At 40.5% G+C, this 21190-nt stretch overlaps 1 protein-coding gene across 4 annotated transcripts in view; it reads left to right on the top strand.

Annotated features, from left to right (window-relative positions):
- The window catches only part of LIMCH1 (LIM and calponin homology domains 1), a 662913-nt gene that overhangs the window by 578819 nt on the left and 62904 nt on the right, over positions 1 to 21190 (top strand). For 3 of the 4 annotated variants that reach the window (XM_069201855.1, XM_069201848.1, XM_069201843.1), the window contains exons 23-24: positions 6848 to 6876; positions 14803 to 14916. In XM_069201855.1, coding sequence (XP_069057956.1) covers positions 6848 to 6876; positions 14803 to 14916 — 143 coding nt within the window. Of the gene's footprint in view, positions 1 to 6847; positions 6877 to 11921; positions 11973 to 14802; positions 14917 to 21190 lie in introns of all 4 variants that reach the window. The other variant, XM_069201837.1, reaches the window with a different exon arrangement.

Genomic DNA, 21190 nt, shown 5'->3' with positions numbered 1-21190 from the left:
AAACTGTAGCATTTGTTACACCTTTGAAACGTTTAATATAGGAGATAAGTAATTCATCTTCCACTGCACAACCTTTTATCTAACATTCTACACACATACTTTTTTAGACTCCTCACTACATGCAACATTGGAATGTTGTAACAAATTGGGTAAAATACTGAACTAGACAGTCTTGGTCTTTTCCATATCTCAAAAATGACTCCATTTGGTTGGTAAAACCTACTAGATACCTCTAGAGCACTAACATCAGATACTCTCCAGAAATAAATCAAACATAGCAAAGTTACTAATTTCAAAGCCAATACCCATATTCTCAAGTACTTGTTTCTTGACCAGTTTTGAAAAAATGTAAGTACTACATTAGCATCCCACAAAGTCTTATACTTAGCTTTTGGAGGTTTTCTCAGTCTAACTCCTTTCATGACTCTGCATACTAAAGAGCTTCTACCAATAGAAATCCCTTCAATCAAACAGCTAACTGCCGCTACTGCTGTTCTATAGCAATTAACAGTCCTGTGGATAATCCTTCCTGAAAACGGTCTGCTAAAAAAATTGCCAATTTTATATAATCAGCTTGTACGGATCCAAATTCCTTTCCATGCACCAGCGTAACCATACTGATCATGCCCATTTGTACCTCTTCCTGGTTCTGGGTGCCCATGACTCATTGAGTAAGTCTCTAGCTGCTCCCAAAAGGCCTGAGAATCTCCCTGTACCTCCGATATTTTCCATACTAGAAGGTTGACTAAAACCGCTTGGACTAAAGGGTGTTCTTCTTGCTCTACTTTTTTCAATAGTCCTTTTCCCGACTAAATTAAGTATGGAATCTCGACTGCCATCTCTAACACAGTTGGAAACCAAGGTTGAGTTTTCCAAAATGGGGCCAGCAGAACTATTTGACAACCCCGTTTCTTCCTATGAACGAACGTCCTCTGTATCACCGAAAATGGTGGGAAAACATAGCCCTTCAATTTCCTTTAGTTCTTTGTGAAAGCGTTTATAGCTATAGCACCTGGATCGCACCTCCAAATGTATGTAATTCTTTAACTGGGATGTCAACCTGGAAGCAAACTGATCTACTCCACAGGGACCTCAGGTATCCTGAATTATTTGGCACAAATCCATCCTCATCTTCCAGTGGCTGAAATCTGTTAAATTCATTGAATTCCAGCCTATTACATTGTATGCCCCAAAAAATATTTTGCCTTCAGTAGAAGTTTGTGCTCCAAACAGAACTCTCACATATCCAGAGTTAAGTCTGACAGTTTGTTTGATCTTGTACCCACCAGTTTGTTGATTTAACTCACTGTGGACACATTGCCCATTTTCACGAGGACAGCATGACCTTCCAACTGTCTTCTGAAACTCTGCAAGGCAAGTAATCTTGCCCTCATCTCTAGACAATTTGTGTGACTCTCCCGCTCTACTGTATTCCATACTCCTCCTGTTTCCTGTCCTGAGCAAATGGCTCCACAGCATAAAGTGCTTGCACCTCTTTTCCAGAACGAAATCTGGTTTCACTCCAGATATCGCTCTTCCATTCCATGCCTCCAAATTCTCCTTTCACCACTGTAACTCCACCTTTGCTTCCTGATTCAAGGCTAACCTGTCACCATACAACCGACCCCTGGACAAACCTAGTGTCTTAACCACTAAAATGCTAGGTAGTGCAACGGTCCTGGAAAAGTCGCCTCTATTGATGACGATAACAGACCAATCACTTGAGCCAACTCTCTCAACCGCACTTCCTCTTTCTTCAATAAAGCATTTGTCTTCTGTCTTATCTTTTGACATTTTTCCCTGGTAACTTTAATTGACAAACCCTCATGTCTACAACAAACCCCAGAAATTCCAAACGTTGGGTTGGAATTGAAACATCCTTTTCCAAATTCACTATGAAACCCAAATATTCCAACAAGTCCCTCACTAGAATCAGCTTTCAATTCCTCTATATTCTGACCCATCAAGAGAATAACGTCTAATTAAATTATTAACCAAACGCCTCTTTCCCTTAGGAAACCCACTACTGTTTTTGAAAAGTTCATAAAACAACAGGGAGCTGCAGACAGGCCAAACGAAAGGCACAGCCACTGGTGTAAAACTCCCTTCCATCTGAATTGTAAAAAGCTTTGACATTCCTCCCCAGTAGGAATTGTGAAATGTGCATCGTTGAGATCCATGTTTACCATCCAGTTGCTCTCCTGAAGCAGGTCTCTTAGTGGATGAATTCCTTCCATCTTGAAATGTCTCTAAATAACAAACTAGATTAAATTTCTCAAATTTATTTCTGATCTCCATCCTTTGTCCTTTTTCTCCGCCAGAAAAAGTGTACTCACAAAACCCTTTTCCTCCATATTTGTTACTTGCCTTATAGCTCCTTTCGCTAGCATCTGCATTATCTCCTCCATGCCAATGCCTTCCAAATCTGTTGAACGCCAACTTGTTTGGTTCTCTTACTTGATAAGTTTGATTTGTAAACTCTATTTGGTAATCTCTTACAGTTACTAAAACCCAGGCATTCTTTATCTCCTTCCAGTGGTCTTGGAACAATTTTAATTTTCCTTTCACTTTTAATGGGATAAAACCAGTATGTGTCCTTACACTCACATTGTGCTGAACTGGGTGGTTGTCCTTGTCCTTTATTTGATCAGTACTTTTCTGCTCTTCCCCTTTGTGGCTAGAAAGCACCTCCATCATTTCCACTGGTCTAGTAACCAAAATACTGTGATTTATAATTTGTCCGGCTAAAAGGTTGCGCTCTTCTTCCAGCCCGCCCCAAACAATTATTTCTATTAAAGACTGTATTCATATTGAAATGGGCTTCATCTAAAGTAGTAAAAGCCTGTAAAAACTTCCCCAATGATTTCACCATGCCCTTGCCAAATTGCCCTTTTGCATCATCACTCAATTCTTTTTTTGGCCAAATCACCCAATTTTGGGTTTATGCACATTAATATCTGTACTCAGGTCTTTACCTTTAAGGTATGCATCTTCTACTTGGTTGAAAATGTTTGCCACAGGCCCTGGAATATGTAAAAGCCTATCTTGCCATTGTTTTAGAGACCTTTCCAGGCCTTTCCTGGAATATCTCCCCATCTTAAATAAATAAGTGATTAGCTCCAGAACTAGGTTCAGTATCATCGTCACTTTGTCCTTTACTGGCCTAGAACACTCAGCTTGCATGATATTACTTTCATACTTCTCTAGCGGTCTCTTAATCCTCAGCTGAATGTAGTCAATACATGATCTAAAGGCCACCAATCCTTTCCCTTAGGATGTCTTATATCAAACTAATTCAAAACAAGTGTGCATTCAACCATACTGGATGATTGCTCCCTCAGTTCCATCTCATCTGATGGTATCTCATTTGCAGTGCTTAGCTGCCTTTTGTGCGTGCTACTTCAGACACCTTCACCGTCCGAACCGCATAGGACTCCTTACTTATCAGATATAACCTTCATGTCTTTTCTTTTCCTCATACATTTGCCACCCGGGCCTCTTGGCCCCGCACCGTCTTCGAAGATTGAATATTATTCTTCATCCTCCTAACGTGTTTTCTCACGTTTTTCCAATAAAGCGTGCTTTATTGAATCTTGTCCTACAGTACTCAATTCTCGTGAAAATATTTTCCTCGTTAAAGTCTCTTATTTATCCTCTAACCTTCCTTGCTCCTCTATCCTCATGAAATGTATTACTTGTCAAATAATCTGGGTTTTTTAGATATTAAAGGCAATGTGTGACAGAATAATCAGTTACAGTAACTCCTTTTGTGCTAATTAACGTATCAACTGTCTTTTCCTCACAAGAATGCTCCCTCGAGCTCCGTGTTGCTAAGCAACATGCTCCACAAACTATCTCCTGTAGAAATAGATACATTGAAAAACATGCTCTATTGGCCAATAAAACCACAGTAACAGCACGTTTGTTACTAAGCAATGTCTATGCAACATGCTCATGTTGTAGGAAGTCACGTCAGACTGCCTCCGCAACCCTAAACTCTTAGCCGTTAAAACCCGGCCTTGCAGTGCCTCGCCACCACCTGTAATCGGGGCATTATATCGTAAACGCCTTCTGCTCATCGGGTGAGAAGGCCGAATCAGCCTTTCAGACACTGCTCCCAGTAAACGTATAAACTGAAATCAGCAGGCTGAATGAGACCAACTAGCTATGCAAAAACGGCAATATCTTAAATTGCATGCGTGATGCACAAAATGAATAAATATTTAAAACATGCTTTGCCAAAGGAAAGGGTGCGTTATATACCTTAATCACCCTTTAAATCACAGCAACCAAGATTGCCCCACTTCAGTCATCTCATTTAAAATAATAATAAATCTACTAACAATAAACTCACAAACCCATGAATTGCATTGATGAGTATCTATAACACCTAAAATCCATACATCCTTAAACAATCTCTGTGTAATATCCCGACATATTCAAAAGTAATACTTATCTGCTCAGAAGCAACAAACAAAGAGGAAGAAGATGGAAGACAAGCAGCATTTATAGGACTAAGGGTTCTAGTTCATTGTGATGCCTCAAGGTTCTAAATTGGAAGCTTTTAATGATGCTGCTCAGAAGAGTGAATAAAGGATTGCATGCATAATGCTAGCCTCCTGTCTCTACATATCCTCTAGTATAGTAAAGGCAAAGGCAGAACATAATCCCATGCATGCTGGAACAAATGAAGTTTGCACCGCCCTCCATTATACTACCATCAGAGGTAAATGGGTAATCAGCCAGACACAACATCAGAGACTGGAGAGCAGGTGAGTTTGGATAGGAATACATGCATTAGCACTTGCACATTCTAGCCCCAAAAAAGAGCTCTATTGCAGACTTTGAAAACCTGTTTGTCGTCCTTCATACACTAAGCTTTCAAAGTCAGACATCTCATCCATGGTATTGGAGAGGTATTTGGTAAACTTTCTCTCTCTCTCTCATTCTCTCTCTCTCGTCAGTAAGGCCAGGACTGCAAAGTGGGGCTGTCTTATTCCCCCAGCATTTTGGAAAACCTCACCTGATTGTCCTTAAGTTCCCTGTGGGACCATTTACTTATAAGAGTGAACATGTAGTTTGGTACCAAAATATCAACCTGCAAAATGTTAGGATTCTAGGTCCTACTCTAGCTTACTACAGATAAGGAGTTTTATTAATTTTTTCTTTAGGTGAAATCAACCTAGGAATTTAGAAACAAAGTGTCTACGTTTCTGCTGAAACTCTAAGGATGCTTTAGTCAATATTTAATGGGCTGAAACATGCCAACATTATGATAGTGAGGAAGGTAGCATGATACATCCCCCTTCCTACCCTAAGTTTTTTAATTCTGCCCAAGTAGGACTTTCACAACACACCAATAAAAAAGATTTTAACAGTTATTCTTTGACACTCCTTAATCTGTCATGTGCATGCTAAAAATAAATATACTTTTCAAAAGACTTGAGCGCTCAGGATGAACAAGTCTAGGACTTTAAGAGTACTGACGGTGATGAAACATGCCATATGATGTGGGTGATGAGATGCATCCCTTCTGAAATATTTATATTCTTGAAATAAAGTTAACAGCCATTGTGTCACCTATGACCTAATCTGCACAAACTAAAGTATCCTGTATTCTATATACAGCTTACCAGTGCTATTTTATGTGTAGATATATAAATGTGTAGGAGAGACAGGGTTAGGCTCTTTAAATATCCTCTCGTTCCCCCTTTTATGTGTCTTCCAGATTGTATAACATGAGACCTATTGTTGTGAAGTAAGGGTCTATCTGTTAAGCTGATAGTACTTTGTTTGAAACTTTCAGTAGATGCAGGAATTGACATGGTGATTTAATTGAGGGCAAGAGACAATAATGCAAACAAAAGCTACCTTAGGGAATCAAATGTAAAAATAAATCTTCAATTTTTAAAAGCCACTTTCACCTTAGGACCACAAAATGTCCTGTTGATTGTTTTTGTTCCATTTTTATCCTGCTCTTTAACCTAGAGACACCTAACAGGGCCAGTGTTCCGCTTTCGTTTCGGAACTCCTGGCGACGCTCGCAGTTTTTCTCTCAGTCCGGTAACTAGCTTGGGCGCCCGGTAGTTCCACCCAGCCAGCTCCACCCTCAGACCGCCTTTAGAAATGCTATGCAGCAAATGACCTTTCACTCACACTAGACCTCTGCTTATTTAGTGTGTGCCTCTAACGTACTTACAGTTGTCAAAGAGCAGCCGCCCTTGAGAAGAGCCTCTAAGCATTCTCAAAAAAGAGATGCTTAATCTTTGTAACAATAAAAAAAAAAAAAAAAAAGAATACTTATGGACAGAATTATTTTAATGTTTCTTCCAGCGACATTTAGCCTCCGAAACTTTAAAAAACACATAGTTTTGGGCCTTATAGCACTTTAACACCACATGAAGTGATTTGGCTAACATATCTTGATAATTGCCCTTCGTTCGAGCGGTGTATGTTCTTTTGGTAACAGTGGCACATATTTAGCATTCCCTATGTTGATCTCTTTTGCGAAAGTTTCCCCTTCATCTACTGAGGGTAATGATCATACCCTAGCAGCGTGCTTTAAAAGCGGCTGCACTGTACATGCCGCTCTGCAGTACTTGCAGTGCCACTTGAGTCAGTACTGTAGCTCTTTATAGCCAGTGGTAGAAAGAAGGCACCATTAATGTGACTATGCTTTCTCGTGCAGCCCAAGCATACTGCTGCAGGTGGAGGGTCATGCATAAACCAATTAAATTTTCCTTGGACTTTTGCAAATTGATTTTTACTGTTAATTGAATTGGCATAGTTAGGATGGATTGTTTGCAATTTAGCCTGGTAATTGTTCTTTTCCATTTCTTTTGTCTAGTGGATTCCAGTAGCGGTGAAAAGTCTCCTGTAAGTATTGCTTTCATATTATGTCTCATGTAGTTCTCTCCTGGTTTAGTAACACAAACACTAGCATGTATTTATACCTTCGCCCTAGTGCTCTTAGCTCTGTACAAATCGAATATACAAAGAACATGGTTCATGTCCTCCCTGTGTTACATTCTGTAGCTATCATTGTTTGGATTGGGCAGCTGAGGCACAGACATGCAATCCAGAGGACTGGTTCTAGCAATTCAAACCCTGGATTTTTGGCATTCATAAACAACGTCACAGTCTGGCTGTTGCCTCAGGCTAATGCCGGGATTTAAATTATAAATGATGCATTAACCAGAGTCTGCGCTTTGGAAGCCATGTTGGGGTGGATGATTTCCTCTAATCTGAATCCCGTAGTTCACAATGGAAGTGGCTACTGCAATGTTTCTTCTGTTGGGTAGTCCTGGTTGATAATGTACTTTCTATGGCTTAGCCAGCAATTTTGTGTACAATCTATGTTTTCCCAGGATGTTCGTGTCAGGAGATGACTTCCGATATGCAGAGTAAGGCAACCCAAAATCAACACAGGTTACTTGAATATGTCTTATCTATAGGTAGAAAGATAAATGATATCACATTTAAACAAAACAATTTACAAACACAGATGTCAAAGTTTTAGACGGTTTCATTGTAGTTAAGCACTCGAAAGGGAATTGACAGCACAGGACGATAGGCTGTCTACGTGGCCTTCATGTGTGATCAAACTTCTTAAATTAAAAAATCTCCCAAGAACAAATAAATAACTGTTAAGACCATTAGTGTCTCATCTCCTGAATATTCAGAGAAGAAAAAAATCATATCAGATCCATAAGACCTTTATGTCGGTTTTGTGCTGGCACTTCTTTGTGTAGGAAGGTTTAGTCCCTCTTAAGGGCTCAAGATGAAGATTACAATGGGTTCATAAATTGGAGGTCTTGTAGCTGTACCTATGAAGAGTATTTGTTCCTTTGTATAATTAGTAGAAGAGCTTGTCTGGGAGTGGCTGAAGGTATCACTGTATGGTTCTAAGTATTCCAGCACAAAATGTAGTGTTGTATGGAAATGCTGGATGATATGGACAATCACATGCTCTTTGTTCTCATGGTAACAAGTACAGTGATTCCGGTATATATACAATAATTTCTATATCTAACTCATGACATTCTAAAAGGAGATAAGGCACGTCATAATTTTCACTTTCTCTGTATTTAACTGAAATGCACATCACTTTCTCCCACCAATATGAAAAAGCACATTCATTTTTAAATGAAAAGCCTGGCCCATAGAATATTTCAATCTAGGAGTATTTTTTAATTATATACTCAGCAGAAATATCTTCACAATTTACTTTTCCCAAATTGGATATTAGGGCTGCTGATACGCGACCTGTAGGAATTGGCTGTTCTGTAAACTTTACCTTGTTTATAAATTTACTCTAAGACATTCACTACTTCTACAGGAGAACATGCTATGCTGCCCTGCAGGTCTTTGCTTAAACACTAGCACTGAGCAGGACTCCCAATAGAAGGACCAGGTTCCTGGAGCTTTGTCTTTGAATGACACAGACCCTTTGACAGGCATGTGAACATAGGAATTACTCAAATCTTCTGTATGAGATGGTGTAGTAGGTGGATGGTCCTGTGTGCCTAATTCATGAGGATTATTTAGTTGAAGTCCAGTTCTCAGTAGGGATATAGAACGCAATGACTCAGATTCCTGACTGTGAAACCTACGTAAAAGGAAGCATTTGCCTCTGGAGAATTCATTTTGTAGGGAATCTTCATACAAGATGGTTTCAATAGATAAGGGTGAAGGCATAATATTCTAATCTGCACAGCGGAAGGAGGGCCTTGCCCTTTGAGTACGTTTCACAGTATGTTTCTGCTTCTTCACCTACTATAGAGCAGAGAAAAATAGTATAAGCAAAATTCAACCCACATCAGAGTGATTTAATCCTCTGTGAAGTTAGGGAGAATCCTAGTGTATAACATTTTGTCCTAAACCAATAGCTACATAGACAACAGAAAGCATTGCTCCCACTGGGTTAACTTGTTGGAACACAGTAGGGCGACAAACATTATTAGCAGTAGATGAACATTTTCTTTTTTAACTTGGTGCTTGAATAGAAATTAAAGCAACAATTGAAACACATTAAAGAAAGTGAAAGGTATTTAGACAATCTCCATTAATGTTTTGTGGTTTTTCCTGTCTGGCACAAGGGCATACTCCTTCTAAACACTATGTTTGGGGTCCTTGGTGTTTTGGGGTAACAAATTGTATAGCTGTGCAGTAGTTGAGCACCTGAAACACCCTTCTGAAGGCTACACAGTGGTAGAATGATCACAAGGACTGTCTATATGGGATACCTGAATGTTTAAGTGCTACCACTACACTGCAGTGGATTGAATAGGAGGTTGCTGCAGAGTGAGAGAAGAACTGAAAACAGAGAGAAAGTAATTTTAACACAGCCTGTGAAAACATGTTTAGTTTAGAAAATCAATCAGCCCATACCTGTAGAGCAGAACAAACCTTATCCACTTCTTGTTGACTGGTGAGAATGGCATACCGGCAACTGCAGCTAATTATTGGCAATTATTTCCAATTATAGTCCTGTGTAGCCAAGGGACCGAGACTATGGAAGGAAGTGTCACTCGCAGAGCAGGACACCCGTAAAGAGGATGTGCTTAACGTTAATATAAAATGGCTTGCTCCCCAAGTTTCTCAGCGCAGGACTCCGAAATCCTTGTTACATCCTAAAGATGATGTTGAACAGACTCCTGTTTGGGAGTTCTTTAGCTCTGCTGTCAATGCACGTTTCTCTGATTTTCCTCTGTGCTTCCACATAGTAGAGAATAGGCTTCTGTGGAGTAGGCATGGTAAACTCATATTTCAATCACAGGGGTTTGCAAAGACACTTGCTTACCTAGATGGCAAGCCTACCAGGGCAGGTTTGATATGATGAAATCATCTCCTTGTTAGACCGCCAACAGACCCCTCCTCCCCCCCTTTTTAGGTCAGGCTTAAGCGTTCGACCTCATGTATACTTTTAGTATACTCCTTATGGCTTAAAGTGATTTCATTTGTTGGTTGCAGTGTCCTTTAAAAATTAATGCTCGCTAGTGTCAGTTCTGCCTTTTTCTCCCTCCTTTTTCTGTTTCAGAGCAGTGACCAACTACTGTATTATAATAATCCACTTTGGTTTCTTTATCTGGTGCTGTGACGGACTATTTTTGTTATTTCTTTGGTGCTTACTTTTCACTGTGGGTGTTTTAGGCTGGTAGTTGCCTGCAGTTTAGTGCAGCATTCCGTTCCTCCCACCTCCTCCCATGTCGCTGACATTTGTTTTGGCTTTATTCCACTGCTGTCCTCGTTTAACTCTAGCTCCTAAAATAAGCTTATTTTACAAAAGAAACACCCAGTTGTTTAGCTCACTGCTCACAAAGCCACAATATGCCCTTTCTGGTAGAGTGTAGCTAAACCTAGAAGCAATGATGTGAAACTTACTTAGCCTCGCATCTCGAGCCTCTCTCCAGGGCCCCTCCCCGCCAGCACTCACAACATCGCACACAAGGCATTAGGGGCCATACATCTTCTCAGGCTGCTCTGTTGACTTCATTAGAGCTTTGTTGAAATGCGAGGCAAGAATGCTTTCAAGACTTCATTCCGTTAAAATAAATACTTTACCAGCCTTATTTTCCAATTTCTGTTCAGATGTTTACACAAGTCAAGGGCTTGAGATTTCTGATGTTAGTAGCTGCCAGTGACGACCAAAACATGGCAGGAAAAGACGAAATTATGAGACAGAGTTGACCAATTCATGTGGCAAGAAAAGTTAAGTTCTGGATTTACAATGCCAATAGCTCTAACTCAAGAAAATGCGAGACCTACTGAATTGCAAATGCTTGTTTTTTATTAGAACTACTGGACAGGAGCTCTCCAGTGCAAAATCCAGCCAAATAGCTCTGCAGACTACCAATCTTCCAATAGCTCTTCACACGTGAGCCGTGTTTCTGGGCCTAAAAACTGAGTTCAAGATTTGCAGATATGATAATTCTGGGGCCAGAAACACTTGGCTGCTCAGAATGGCCCAGAACAATATACCACTCGGGAATCCGACTGCAGACCACTCATAGAAAGGGCCTAATTGATGAAGATAATGATAAAAATGCTTAAAAAAATAATATAGCAATAGAAACAAAGTATGTGTATGCATACGTTTTGAATGCTTCCTTAAATACGACTGGAGAAGGCACTTATTAGTGAGGTAGGCGCCCAAGATGAATTCTTTGAAGCATTTCTTGGGAGGCTTGCTGCCCGTGAGATGGATGAAGAATTTATGTGAATCTGGAAAGTAACATTTACACTGGTGTACATGAGCTTGTGGACTGTTCGGCTTCCTTTGAGCAAATACAAAACAACATTGTGTTCATTGTGTTGATTACCTCTGAACACTCACAAGGAGTGATGACATTTATTTCTGCGATGGCACTCTGTATCTTAAGTCTACATAGAGACCCAGCGTTTGACTGGACTCACAGGTCTGTACCTGCCCTAGAATAGATTCCATCTTTCCTCAAGCATAAAGCACTAAAGGCATGACCTTGGGATAGACCAGGGAAAGGTTCACATTTGATAAAGCTTTTTAGGCTCAAATTGAGCTAGCTGAGATTCTTTTCTACCATACACACCTGTAACCTGCTCAGGGCATGCCAGGGTTCACGTCTTTCCTATCAGCCTTACTGTTGATCTGTGTTGCATCTGCTGCACCGATTGCACATTGTAGACGACTGCAGACTTGTAAGTCAAACAATGAACTTGGGTATGTTTAGTTGGATTTGGGTGTATTGTTGATTATTCAGACTGAATGGAGGCAAAGCAAAACTCTCTCTTTGAGAGGGGAAATGTGTGTAGGGCACACTCCTGTTCCACCCTCAGTTATCTGCCATTGATGAGAAAGATGTGCCACACCACTGAAGTTACCTTAGTCTAAATTGTGCGTTATGGTATACATTTATATTTCATTCATTTGGGTAACTTCACAGGAGCATGTCTCATTCGTCAGTCAAGTACGGAGAGTTGTGACGTGTCAGCTTGTGAGTGATTACTTCCCCTTTCCTTGAATACATACTGTGTGAGTGTGATGCATACCACTGGCACGCTTACTGCTATGGGCACTGCAGCAACCTGCCAGTTATCACTTTAAAATAGAATGCAGAAAGTCACAGTTTGTAGCTCAGGTGCCTCTGTTTTGTGCAGATTCTTCATCTTGGAAATTCCAACAAGCTGGTACTCTGTAAGTACCTATGGCAACCGTGTCACCAGAACTTATACACCTATGTCCGACTCTGGCCGTTTTTTTTTTTTTTTTATCGCTACAGAGTTTGAGACTCTGACACATTGAGTTTCCATTTTCAAGCTCTAAATGTGAAGAGTGCACGAGAGACGGGGTCTAAACACTCTTTAAAAACAAAAATACCACCATTTCCCTAAGGTTGGTTATATCTTCCGTGAAGGCATCTACATCTATTGGCATAGGTCTTTTGATTGCCACAGATTCCGCTCTTGTCAGAGCTCTCAAACCTGGAATATGGTGAAACTTGAAGCACTTCAAAAGCCAGCTTATAGTGCTTCTTGGTGCCTGTGCCTCTTCTTTCTTCTAGCTTTTGTGCTCTGACTCCTTGGGCTTACTGGCATCAACTCCCAGTGTCCTGGTGCTCTGAATACTTACTGTGATTTGTAACCAGTGTCATAGTTGAGATGAGCATCAACCAACAGCCTCAGCTAAAGCAGTTACTTTTGTCTTTGTTGTTTGAAGTTTTTGTTGAAGTTTGTCATCTTCGTATTAGTTATGACGTTGATATGCACCACACAGTCTCTTTTAAGTGCCAACTCTTTTGATGCAGCAGAAGAGCATGGTGATCAACTTCTTATCACATCTGGCCAGTATTCAGGCAAGCAGCAGTATTGTGAACATTTCGAGGGCTAACTCTTGATGAGGTGAGTCCAGAGAGCATGCGTTGCAGGCTGGGTCGATGGACAGCAATGTTTAGACACCTTCCCAGAAAGGTTTGAGTCTATTTTGCATATGGAGGGAAATATTTTGGTGCACCTTCCCGTGATATTGTTGACTTTACAATGCACAACCTGGAGCCTCTAGCCCCATCTGGCACTGTGAGGGCTTTGACAGTTAATGCATTTTTCACCCGGGGATATTTCAAAGATGAAGAATCTGCAGTTAAATCCTATATTCCAGCTAAGCTGATAATGTCAGGTAAGCACTTTTGTGACTTTTCAGACATTCAAGGCATGTTCACATCAAAACGCAGACTTATTCGTAACAAAGAGTGAACTTTGTGGTGCAGTGTTCACTTCTTTCCTGCACGGGTGATGGGACTTTGAGGTGAAACTGGTGGAGTGACCTATTGTGGTGTGTGCTGTGCATGCTCACATGTTTAATTCTCAACACAGTATCTCTAAACACGTCCAGATATTTTTGTGTGATTTGGCTGGGTGTTAAGGATTCTGGGATAGTAAAGAGACTTCAGTTTGTTTTTCTACTCGGCAACTAATTGGAAGATTACAGGTTATAAATGGATGTATGTCCTTATCAACCTGCTATTAAATGGTTGTGTTAATGTGCCATCAAAGAGAATTAGTATGCATAGTAGTGGTTTGTTCTATAAAGCTCAGCATGTGTTGCTTTTCTCTTCATAGAAATGTTCATTAATGTTTGGTAGAAGATAAGCTTTTCTTTCCCTAGAAACAATAAAAACTGCTAAGACCCACTTGATTATGTCCTAATATCTCAACAAAGTGACATCACCACAGAGAGTACAGCAGATAGTCCATGTAGGAAAATGGCCCTTAATTACTTCCAGCTCACCAAAGCATCACAATTGCTGATGCTCCTAATGTGATGGGATTGAAGATAGATTGTACTAGTAGCCAAGACGTGGTCTTGAACCATAAGCACTCCTGGGGTCTGGGTTGGAGATTGTGGTGTGTGGATTTGGGAGAACAGTGGCTAGTAACACTTTCATTGTCCGGGTAGTTAGCTCATTTGGTGTAGTGGTACCAATTGCAAGCATGCCTGTGACATAAATGCCTAAGGGTCACCAGAAGATACCTCTTTGCTATATTATGCAGCTTTTTCTGCAGATGATTACTTATTTGTTTGCAAGAGGATTATGGCTGCAGTTAGGGCTTCGGCTCCAGGGTCTCATTTTCCCTCTTCCTGCCAGCATTGATTATCTCCAGTTCCTGGGTAGCTGCAGCGAGTGGTACAAGATCAGGTGTGTCAAGCAGCCTTCTGTGCACTACCCAACTGCTTCACTAGCCGAGATTCCTGTTTAGTATGTATCCTCTCCAGTCTGCATCTCCATCTTTCCAGCCGTTCCAAAATATCTTGTAGAATATATGCTAAAGTTATAATCGTATATACCAATGTAATTTCATTATCATTTAGTTTCCGTATTTTTCACTATCTTGTGTGTGCCCGTCAGTATCTTCATCGGTGGAGTCTTGCCTAATTCCCAGTGTTCACTGTTCTTTTACCTGTTGCCCCATTTGTCCTTGAAGATAAATAGGCACATCATTTCTGGGTTCTGGGAAGTTGGCTTACCGCAGTACCTTTGGCACACAGTCACTGGCGCCAGGATTCTGTTGTGTACGCAGTAGTGCAAAATGGGACCGATCTATGTGAATATACTGTACTGCTTCTATGTGGTTCTGAAGGCTACAGAAGCAATAGAGGTGTTGTTGCAAGGAGAGTTTTTCACAAACAAGTGGCTAACTTTCCATATCCGTTTTCTTTACGAAAAAGTACTCTGTCATTTAATTTCATGAGTATGGTGTTTTTATCACCAAGCATAGATGTACTGTGCACTATTTGACATCTATTTGTTTTGATATATGCACAAATAGGTTTTAGTACCTACGCTAAATTTAACGAAACGTGTAAATTTCTGGACTTGGGATCCAGAAGAGGAACGGAAGCGGCAGGAACGGTGGCAGCAAGAACAGGAACGATTGCTTCAGGTCAGTCCTGTTTTATTTTCTCTCACCCGTTTCCATTTCTGCATGATGTTTTCCTACCATGTGTTGTATACATAGCTGCAGTGATAGCCTACGTTCTTGTAGAATGTGTAGTTAACAGATCATGGGTGCTCAAGGTTATTCAGTATAAAATCAGTGTGTAGTTTTCAGGAGAAACTAGTGTAACGAGTAGTAGTTAAAGGCTGCAAACAATGATATGGCGTTACTATTACACACTGGAGACCCCCCTTCCCTAATGCCTTTTTTTAATTTCCCCTTACTGCAGTCATCCGTCTTCCAATCTTCAAAATTTCCAAACTTTCTGGATATCCTCCATGTAGTGACCCCTTTCATCTGAGCGGCGATACTTATCACTTCCATTCTCCTCATCTGCTCTCCAGACTGTTCCCATTCTGCAGATTCTTGCCCTGAAATGTCTTTCCCCTCAACCATGTACCGGTAGTAACTGGATCTCAAACTGCCTTTTGATGAACATGTGGTGCTTCCCCCGCCCTCCCCACTCATTACTCTGTAGCCTTATCGTCGTTCCTGCTTTCTCTATGTTCCCCAGTCCGCTCATTTCCCTCAGCTAGACCACTCCCCTGCCCTTGTTTTGACTACCTTTGTTCTCTTTCCTAGTAGCAGCTGCCAAGGAAAACGTTCGTAGTCCTGAAAGACCTCAACATGCCTTTCCTCATCTTCCCATTACAATAAAGGCTAATCCACCAGGTTTACAACATTTGTCAGATTGAAGGAGCAAGATCTTCTTTGAAATACTACTTGTGGTCCTTCTGCCTTTGCCAGATATTGAAAAGATTATAGTGTGAATAGCCTGTACTGTCTTTGTGTATTTTTTGGCCAATCGGAAGACGTTTAAGCAATGGCTAGACCCCAAGTGACTATTTTCCCACTTCTTGGTGTTCCTTGTCTGTCTCCACTCTTAATTTAAAGCCTGCGTTCTGGTTACCAATTACAAGATTTGTTTCTTTAGGTATGTACCAATAGGTAAATAGTTAAGCTTTCTCTCCCACACTTAAAAATGGCTTAAATATTGAACACTCACTATGCCCAGAGTTTGAATTCATCTACGACAATTGTTGTTACCAAATAAACTTAAATCATTTAAGGACCATTCCAATCAGTTCCACTGATAAGTGAAAAATTACTTTTCAGTGGCATAATTTGTTCATAGCCATAAAGATGTTTTAACTAAAGACCTTTTTGAATGGGTATATTTCTTGTAATAGTCTCCCTATTTTGCGTAGCGATTGTTTTTGAATTATTGAGTACTGTCCGTGGTGTTTAGGATGGGCAGAGGGTGATTTATTTTGGAGCTTCAGAGTAGATTCATTCTTGCATGAAATAGGAGCCGTGAGTGGAGCTCTGTATTACCCTTGCACTACAGCTAGTACTTGTGTATGCCATGTCTCTTCAAATGCTAAATGAGTTAACAAAAGCTAGCTTGCTTCATAAATGTAATTATCAATATCATTATGTGATTTTTGTAAACAGAGGTATAGGTTTTTGCATGCTACAATTTTTTTGACTGAAAAGTAGTGAAAGACATTCATCAAACCTAACCAAATGGCATCAGTCATGTCTAGTTAAATATGTCGGATAAGAGTTGTTTGAGGTAGTGAAGGCGATACAGCAAGATGAGTCTAGTCTAATCAAAAGTTCACCATTTTAGTTTGAGTTGTATAATCTGCACTAAAGAGTTGCATTTTGCAGAGGTTTTTTATGTAGGTGTGAAAAAGCATCCAACTCTACCCCATCCTATTTTTTTTTTTCATTTTACTTATTATAGTAAGTTAATGAAATTGCCAAAACGTCATTCAAAAAAGGGTGTGAGGAATAGTGAGGCTGATTTGGGCCCAAAATGGCCAAGAAATGTTAGTGCTCATGAGGAAAGCTACTGTTGTGTCCCTATTGTTACTCCCTGGGCTTCATTGAAATCCAGAGATCGGTCTGAGCACCTGGGAAGGACCACGTACTCCTTGTAGTACTCGATTTGGGGGCTTGCCATGGCAGTAGCACTGGTGTGGTCTAGCTCGTCCATCCTACTCAGCCCACAACTGTGGTGTGTGTCCGTTCGCAGACAGGTCAGGGGTCAGCAATGCCAAATCCTCTGAAGGCCATGACTGCTGAAGAAGCTGTGGCGAGATGAGAAGGCATAGATACTCTGCACTGAATAATTGTTTGGGAGATAGTGCAGTCTCCTGTGCACTACAATCTCCTGTGTACCACAAGAGGGCCTCAGGACTAGTTATGTTCCAGATCCCATTCCAAAATATGGAGTCCTGGCTGTGCTTTCCCTAATAGGAAAAGTATGGAGTAGTTTTTAATTCTTTCTGGAGATATGAGTGGCAAGGATGAAGGCATCTGGTTAAGATTTAACAGAGGAAGATGGGCTGACAACTGGTGAGAGAGAACCCACAGTGTTTGGAACAAGAGCATTAGTGCTCAGTCCTTAGGAACCAGTCCTTGGAGCAGATGTTGGACCTGTTGTCCATCAAAGGCAACACAAGTGAGGGTAAGATCATGAAGGATGCATAATTAGAACAGCTCAACCACTTGTGAAGGGTTACCCTCCTCAGAGTGGCAGGTGTCCATGCGCAGACCATAGAGTCCTTATTGGAGAAACAAAGTGCTTGGACAATTATTGGAGCCTGATGAGCGGCCATTGTAGCCGATGGCTGGGGATGTGTTGTGATGGGCCTCCAAACATTATGGCAATTATATGGTGGTGGGTGGCACCATGTTGGTTCTCTTGAAATCATCAAAGTGGGGAGAACAGATTTAGAGGGGAGCAATAAAAATGAAGGTTGTGGATTAGGTTGATAACCATCTCCAGTTTTTCCTGATTAGAACCTGGCTAACTTAGCATGGAACAGAGTATTACTGGTTTGAAGACAGGTATGATGTTGAAGGGGCTGGTGGCATCTGAAAGGTTTCCATTAATTGTAGACTGGAGTGCCCTGGTTATACGTTGACAGTTATATGCTGGATGGATTGGAGATTGCTGCTATGGGTGAGGGTGCAGAGTTTGCGGGAGTGGTAGTATTATTAAGCATGCTCTTCCTGTGTCCCTCTGCTCAAATCTTTTTTTGGGGCGAAGTGAGTCAAGCTATTTTTGTATGCAGCTGGTGTATTATGAACAATGGGTGTTGTATGAGATTTCAACAGTTACATTGCTGCTTTTTGTCATTCAGCCCATAAGTTTTCTATCAAAAACAGACTCAAACCTAAACAAGTGTGTGAAAAAAACCTGCTAGAAGTGGGTTTTAAATGCTATGCAAAGCCTTCTTTTCACAGAAGAATATTACCACAAAAAAGGTTACAGTGGCAAAATCACCATTTCATTTTTGTAGTATTCACACACAGGAAAAGTTCTGACTAGTCTACAAACCTTGTTACTTCATAAAGTTGATAACTTCACTGAATTTCACCAGCGAAAATAAAATTCTGCTCATCCCTAGTGTTCACAATCAGGAATGCTGTCCCGCAGAATATAATAATTAGGGTACAGGCAGTCTGCACTAAATGAAAAAGGCAAAGCAGAGCATTAGAAAGCAAAGTTGGTCAAAAGCAAACTTGCCTTTGGCTGCTTTGCCTGCTATGTCCACGTGCCAGAGAATGCAAATCTACCTGCACACATTAAAAAGAGAATACTATCAATCTTGAATCACTGAATCTTGCAGCTTTGCTAAAGAACTTTTCTGCATCTTCAAGGATCTGATATTATAGTCGCTTACAACATGTTTGCTCCCTGATCTGACTTCAGTGATAACCTCCTGCAATTCTAAAAGCCCAAGTTGTTGATTCCATTGAGCAAACCTGAGTGCTTAGTCCTCTTACTCCCCCCCCCCCCTTTTTATCAGTTGTGTTCTTGCACCAGCCTCTGAATCCATTGTCAGGAACATCTTGACATCCTTCAGGAAGACTCTTCCGTCCTCGGACATTACCAACACTTGAGTCTTGGCCTCCCTGCTTTATTAATGACCATCACCAGTCTTCTAAACAACTCCTTAGCAAGTAGGATAAACATCCAGTCTTTTAGACATGCTATAATTGTTCTCAAAACTAGGCTGTTCTGCTTGTTTTTGGCTGAAAATGTGATCATTTTACCCCTTCACTCATCTCTCCACTGATTTCCTGTGAAAAAAATGTTGTAATTTTAAACACTCCGTCTTGTTCACAGGATCTTACATGCTAGCCTCGTTGTTCCTTATTAATCGAACTGTAGTCTCAGGTCCTCTAATAGAGGTCTGTTCATGCCACATAACTTCAGATATAAAAGATAGGGTGGCAGCCCTCTTCTTTTGCCATGTTTCCTCCCTATGGAACTCGCTACCCAACCACCAGAGACTGGAAAAAGACTACTGTCCTAGAAACAGCATATCACAGCTTTATCTTAGTTCTACCAGTTAGACATTTAAAGTCACCCTGTTCTATTGACTCTGGACTTCTGCAAGCCCAAAGCTTTGACATCAATGTCAACTCTCTTGTTCAGGGTATTACACAACAACAACATTGTGGAAGGCCTACATTGAACTCACTACTATATCTAGCTATTCTCAACTTAGTGCATTAATCTACCACTCTGTATTGTCTATGTGGCTTAATAACATATGTTCTTATACATAATTAACATTTATTTGAAAGTGCATTTTTTCCACCTTGTTTAATTTAAGCCAGATTTGTAAATCAGCATTTTTAAACAATGATTACTCTGGATCCAAACTCCAAACAAAGTTAGGCTTCTCTCGTTGAGTTCAGTAAACCAAAAATAGATTTATACAGCTTTGGCTGTGCTTGGGTGAGCCACTGACTGATTTGCCAAGAAGGATGCAAACCCATAGGCAAGTACCTGACATTCAGAACATTGAAGAGTAAAGTTAGAGGAGCATCTGTAAGATGATTTGATGCTTTTATTATTAGCAAAAATCTAATGTCTACATCTTTAATGGTGGGGGGGCGCCATATTCTGTTTATGAAGGCCTGAAGCTTGGAATGCCACCCCCAGGTATTTGTACAAGTTGCACTAGTAACTGTAAGTAAACTCATTTTACATATTTTTCTGGATTTGTTTCGGTTCTGGAAAAAAGTGATCGTTTTTTTTTTTTTTTTCTTCATTTATGTCTAAATTAATAGTTCTACAATACTGGTCCAGCTTGGCCAGTGAGTGGTGGAGATCTATGGTGGGGAGATCCAGTAGCGCAAGTCAGCAAATTGTAAAAATTGCAATGGCTGTTCATTTGATGTTAGTGGGCATGCTCTTCGATGTGTAATTGATTTCTCTATGCCAAACAGTTTGAACCAAAATAGGTGCCTATAGCATACTTGTTTCAATCCTTTATAAATTAAGTCTATTTTTGGGCAAGGTACCGTCTGCTCCTAGCTTTACTTGGATCCAATTGTTAGATTAAAGGGATATCATTGCATTCAGTGTGTTAATTGATTTTCACCACTTGCTCAACTTGGACCAGAGCAGGTTCCTGTCAATGCTGTTGAATGCTTCCTTGAAATCAATGAAGCATGCATGGAGAGGTCTATTATTAGTCTTATCAGAATTGTGTACAGGCAGGACAAGGGACACAGTATTGTCATGGGTGCTGCTGCTTCTCCCAAATCCAGTCTGAAATCAAGGTGCCAAAATAAGTTACTCTGCCAACTGTCTGAAATATTCGAGGATCCGGGAGACAGAATATTTTGTGTCAACATCCAAGAAGGCTATAAGCCTGTAATTTGATTAGTGATCTCCCCCCTCCCCCTTTTATGAATCAAATAGATGTAGGATCTCTGTTTAGGATAGCAATTTTCAAAGACATTTATTAACGAATTCAAGCTGAGAGCACAATTTGTTTAGAAAGCTATTGCTGATATACTGTTTAGTCCTTGGTCGTCATTACTCTGATTTTTTTTTTTAGGTTCTTTTGTAGCCTCTCCATGTTTACCCAGTGTGAGGATAGTATTTCCAACTTGGGTAGTGGAATTGTTGCACTTTGTTCCTTCCTATTTGTCTTTTTGGTTTCTATCGCCGTCTGAGGTTAGATTCCTTGGTTATTTTGGGGGGAAAGTGCAAAATTAGTGGAGATGTTACTTTTGTAGTCTCTTTTGTTGTACATAGGGTGGTCACATATTTCTCCCACATTGTAGCATTTGAATTGTTTACAAGGAGGCAGTCAGTTGGTGATGATCAATTGCCAAAATGTGTTAGACTTTTTGGAAGAGCACACTGCTTGTAAGAAGACCAAGAGCCTTTTTTTTTTATTCT

Source organism: Pleurodeles waltl, chromosome 1_2 (assembly GCF_031143425.1).
Source record: "Pleurodeles waltl isolate 20211129_DDA chromosome 1_2, aPleWal1.hap1.20221129, whole genome shotgun sequence".
NCBI classification, from domain to species: domain Eukaryota; kingdom Metazoa; phylum Chordata; class Amphibia; order Caudata; family Salamandridae; genus Pleurodeles; species Pleurodeles waltl.
The sequence above is the reverse complement of the archived record's forward strand: the minus strand, read 5'-3'. Positions and strand labels throughout refer to the sequence as shown.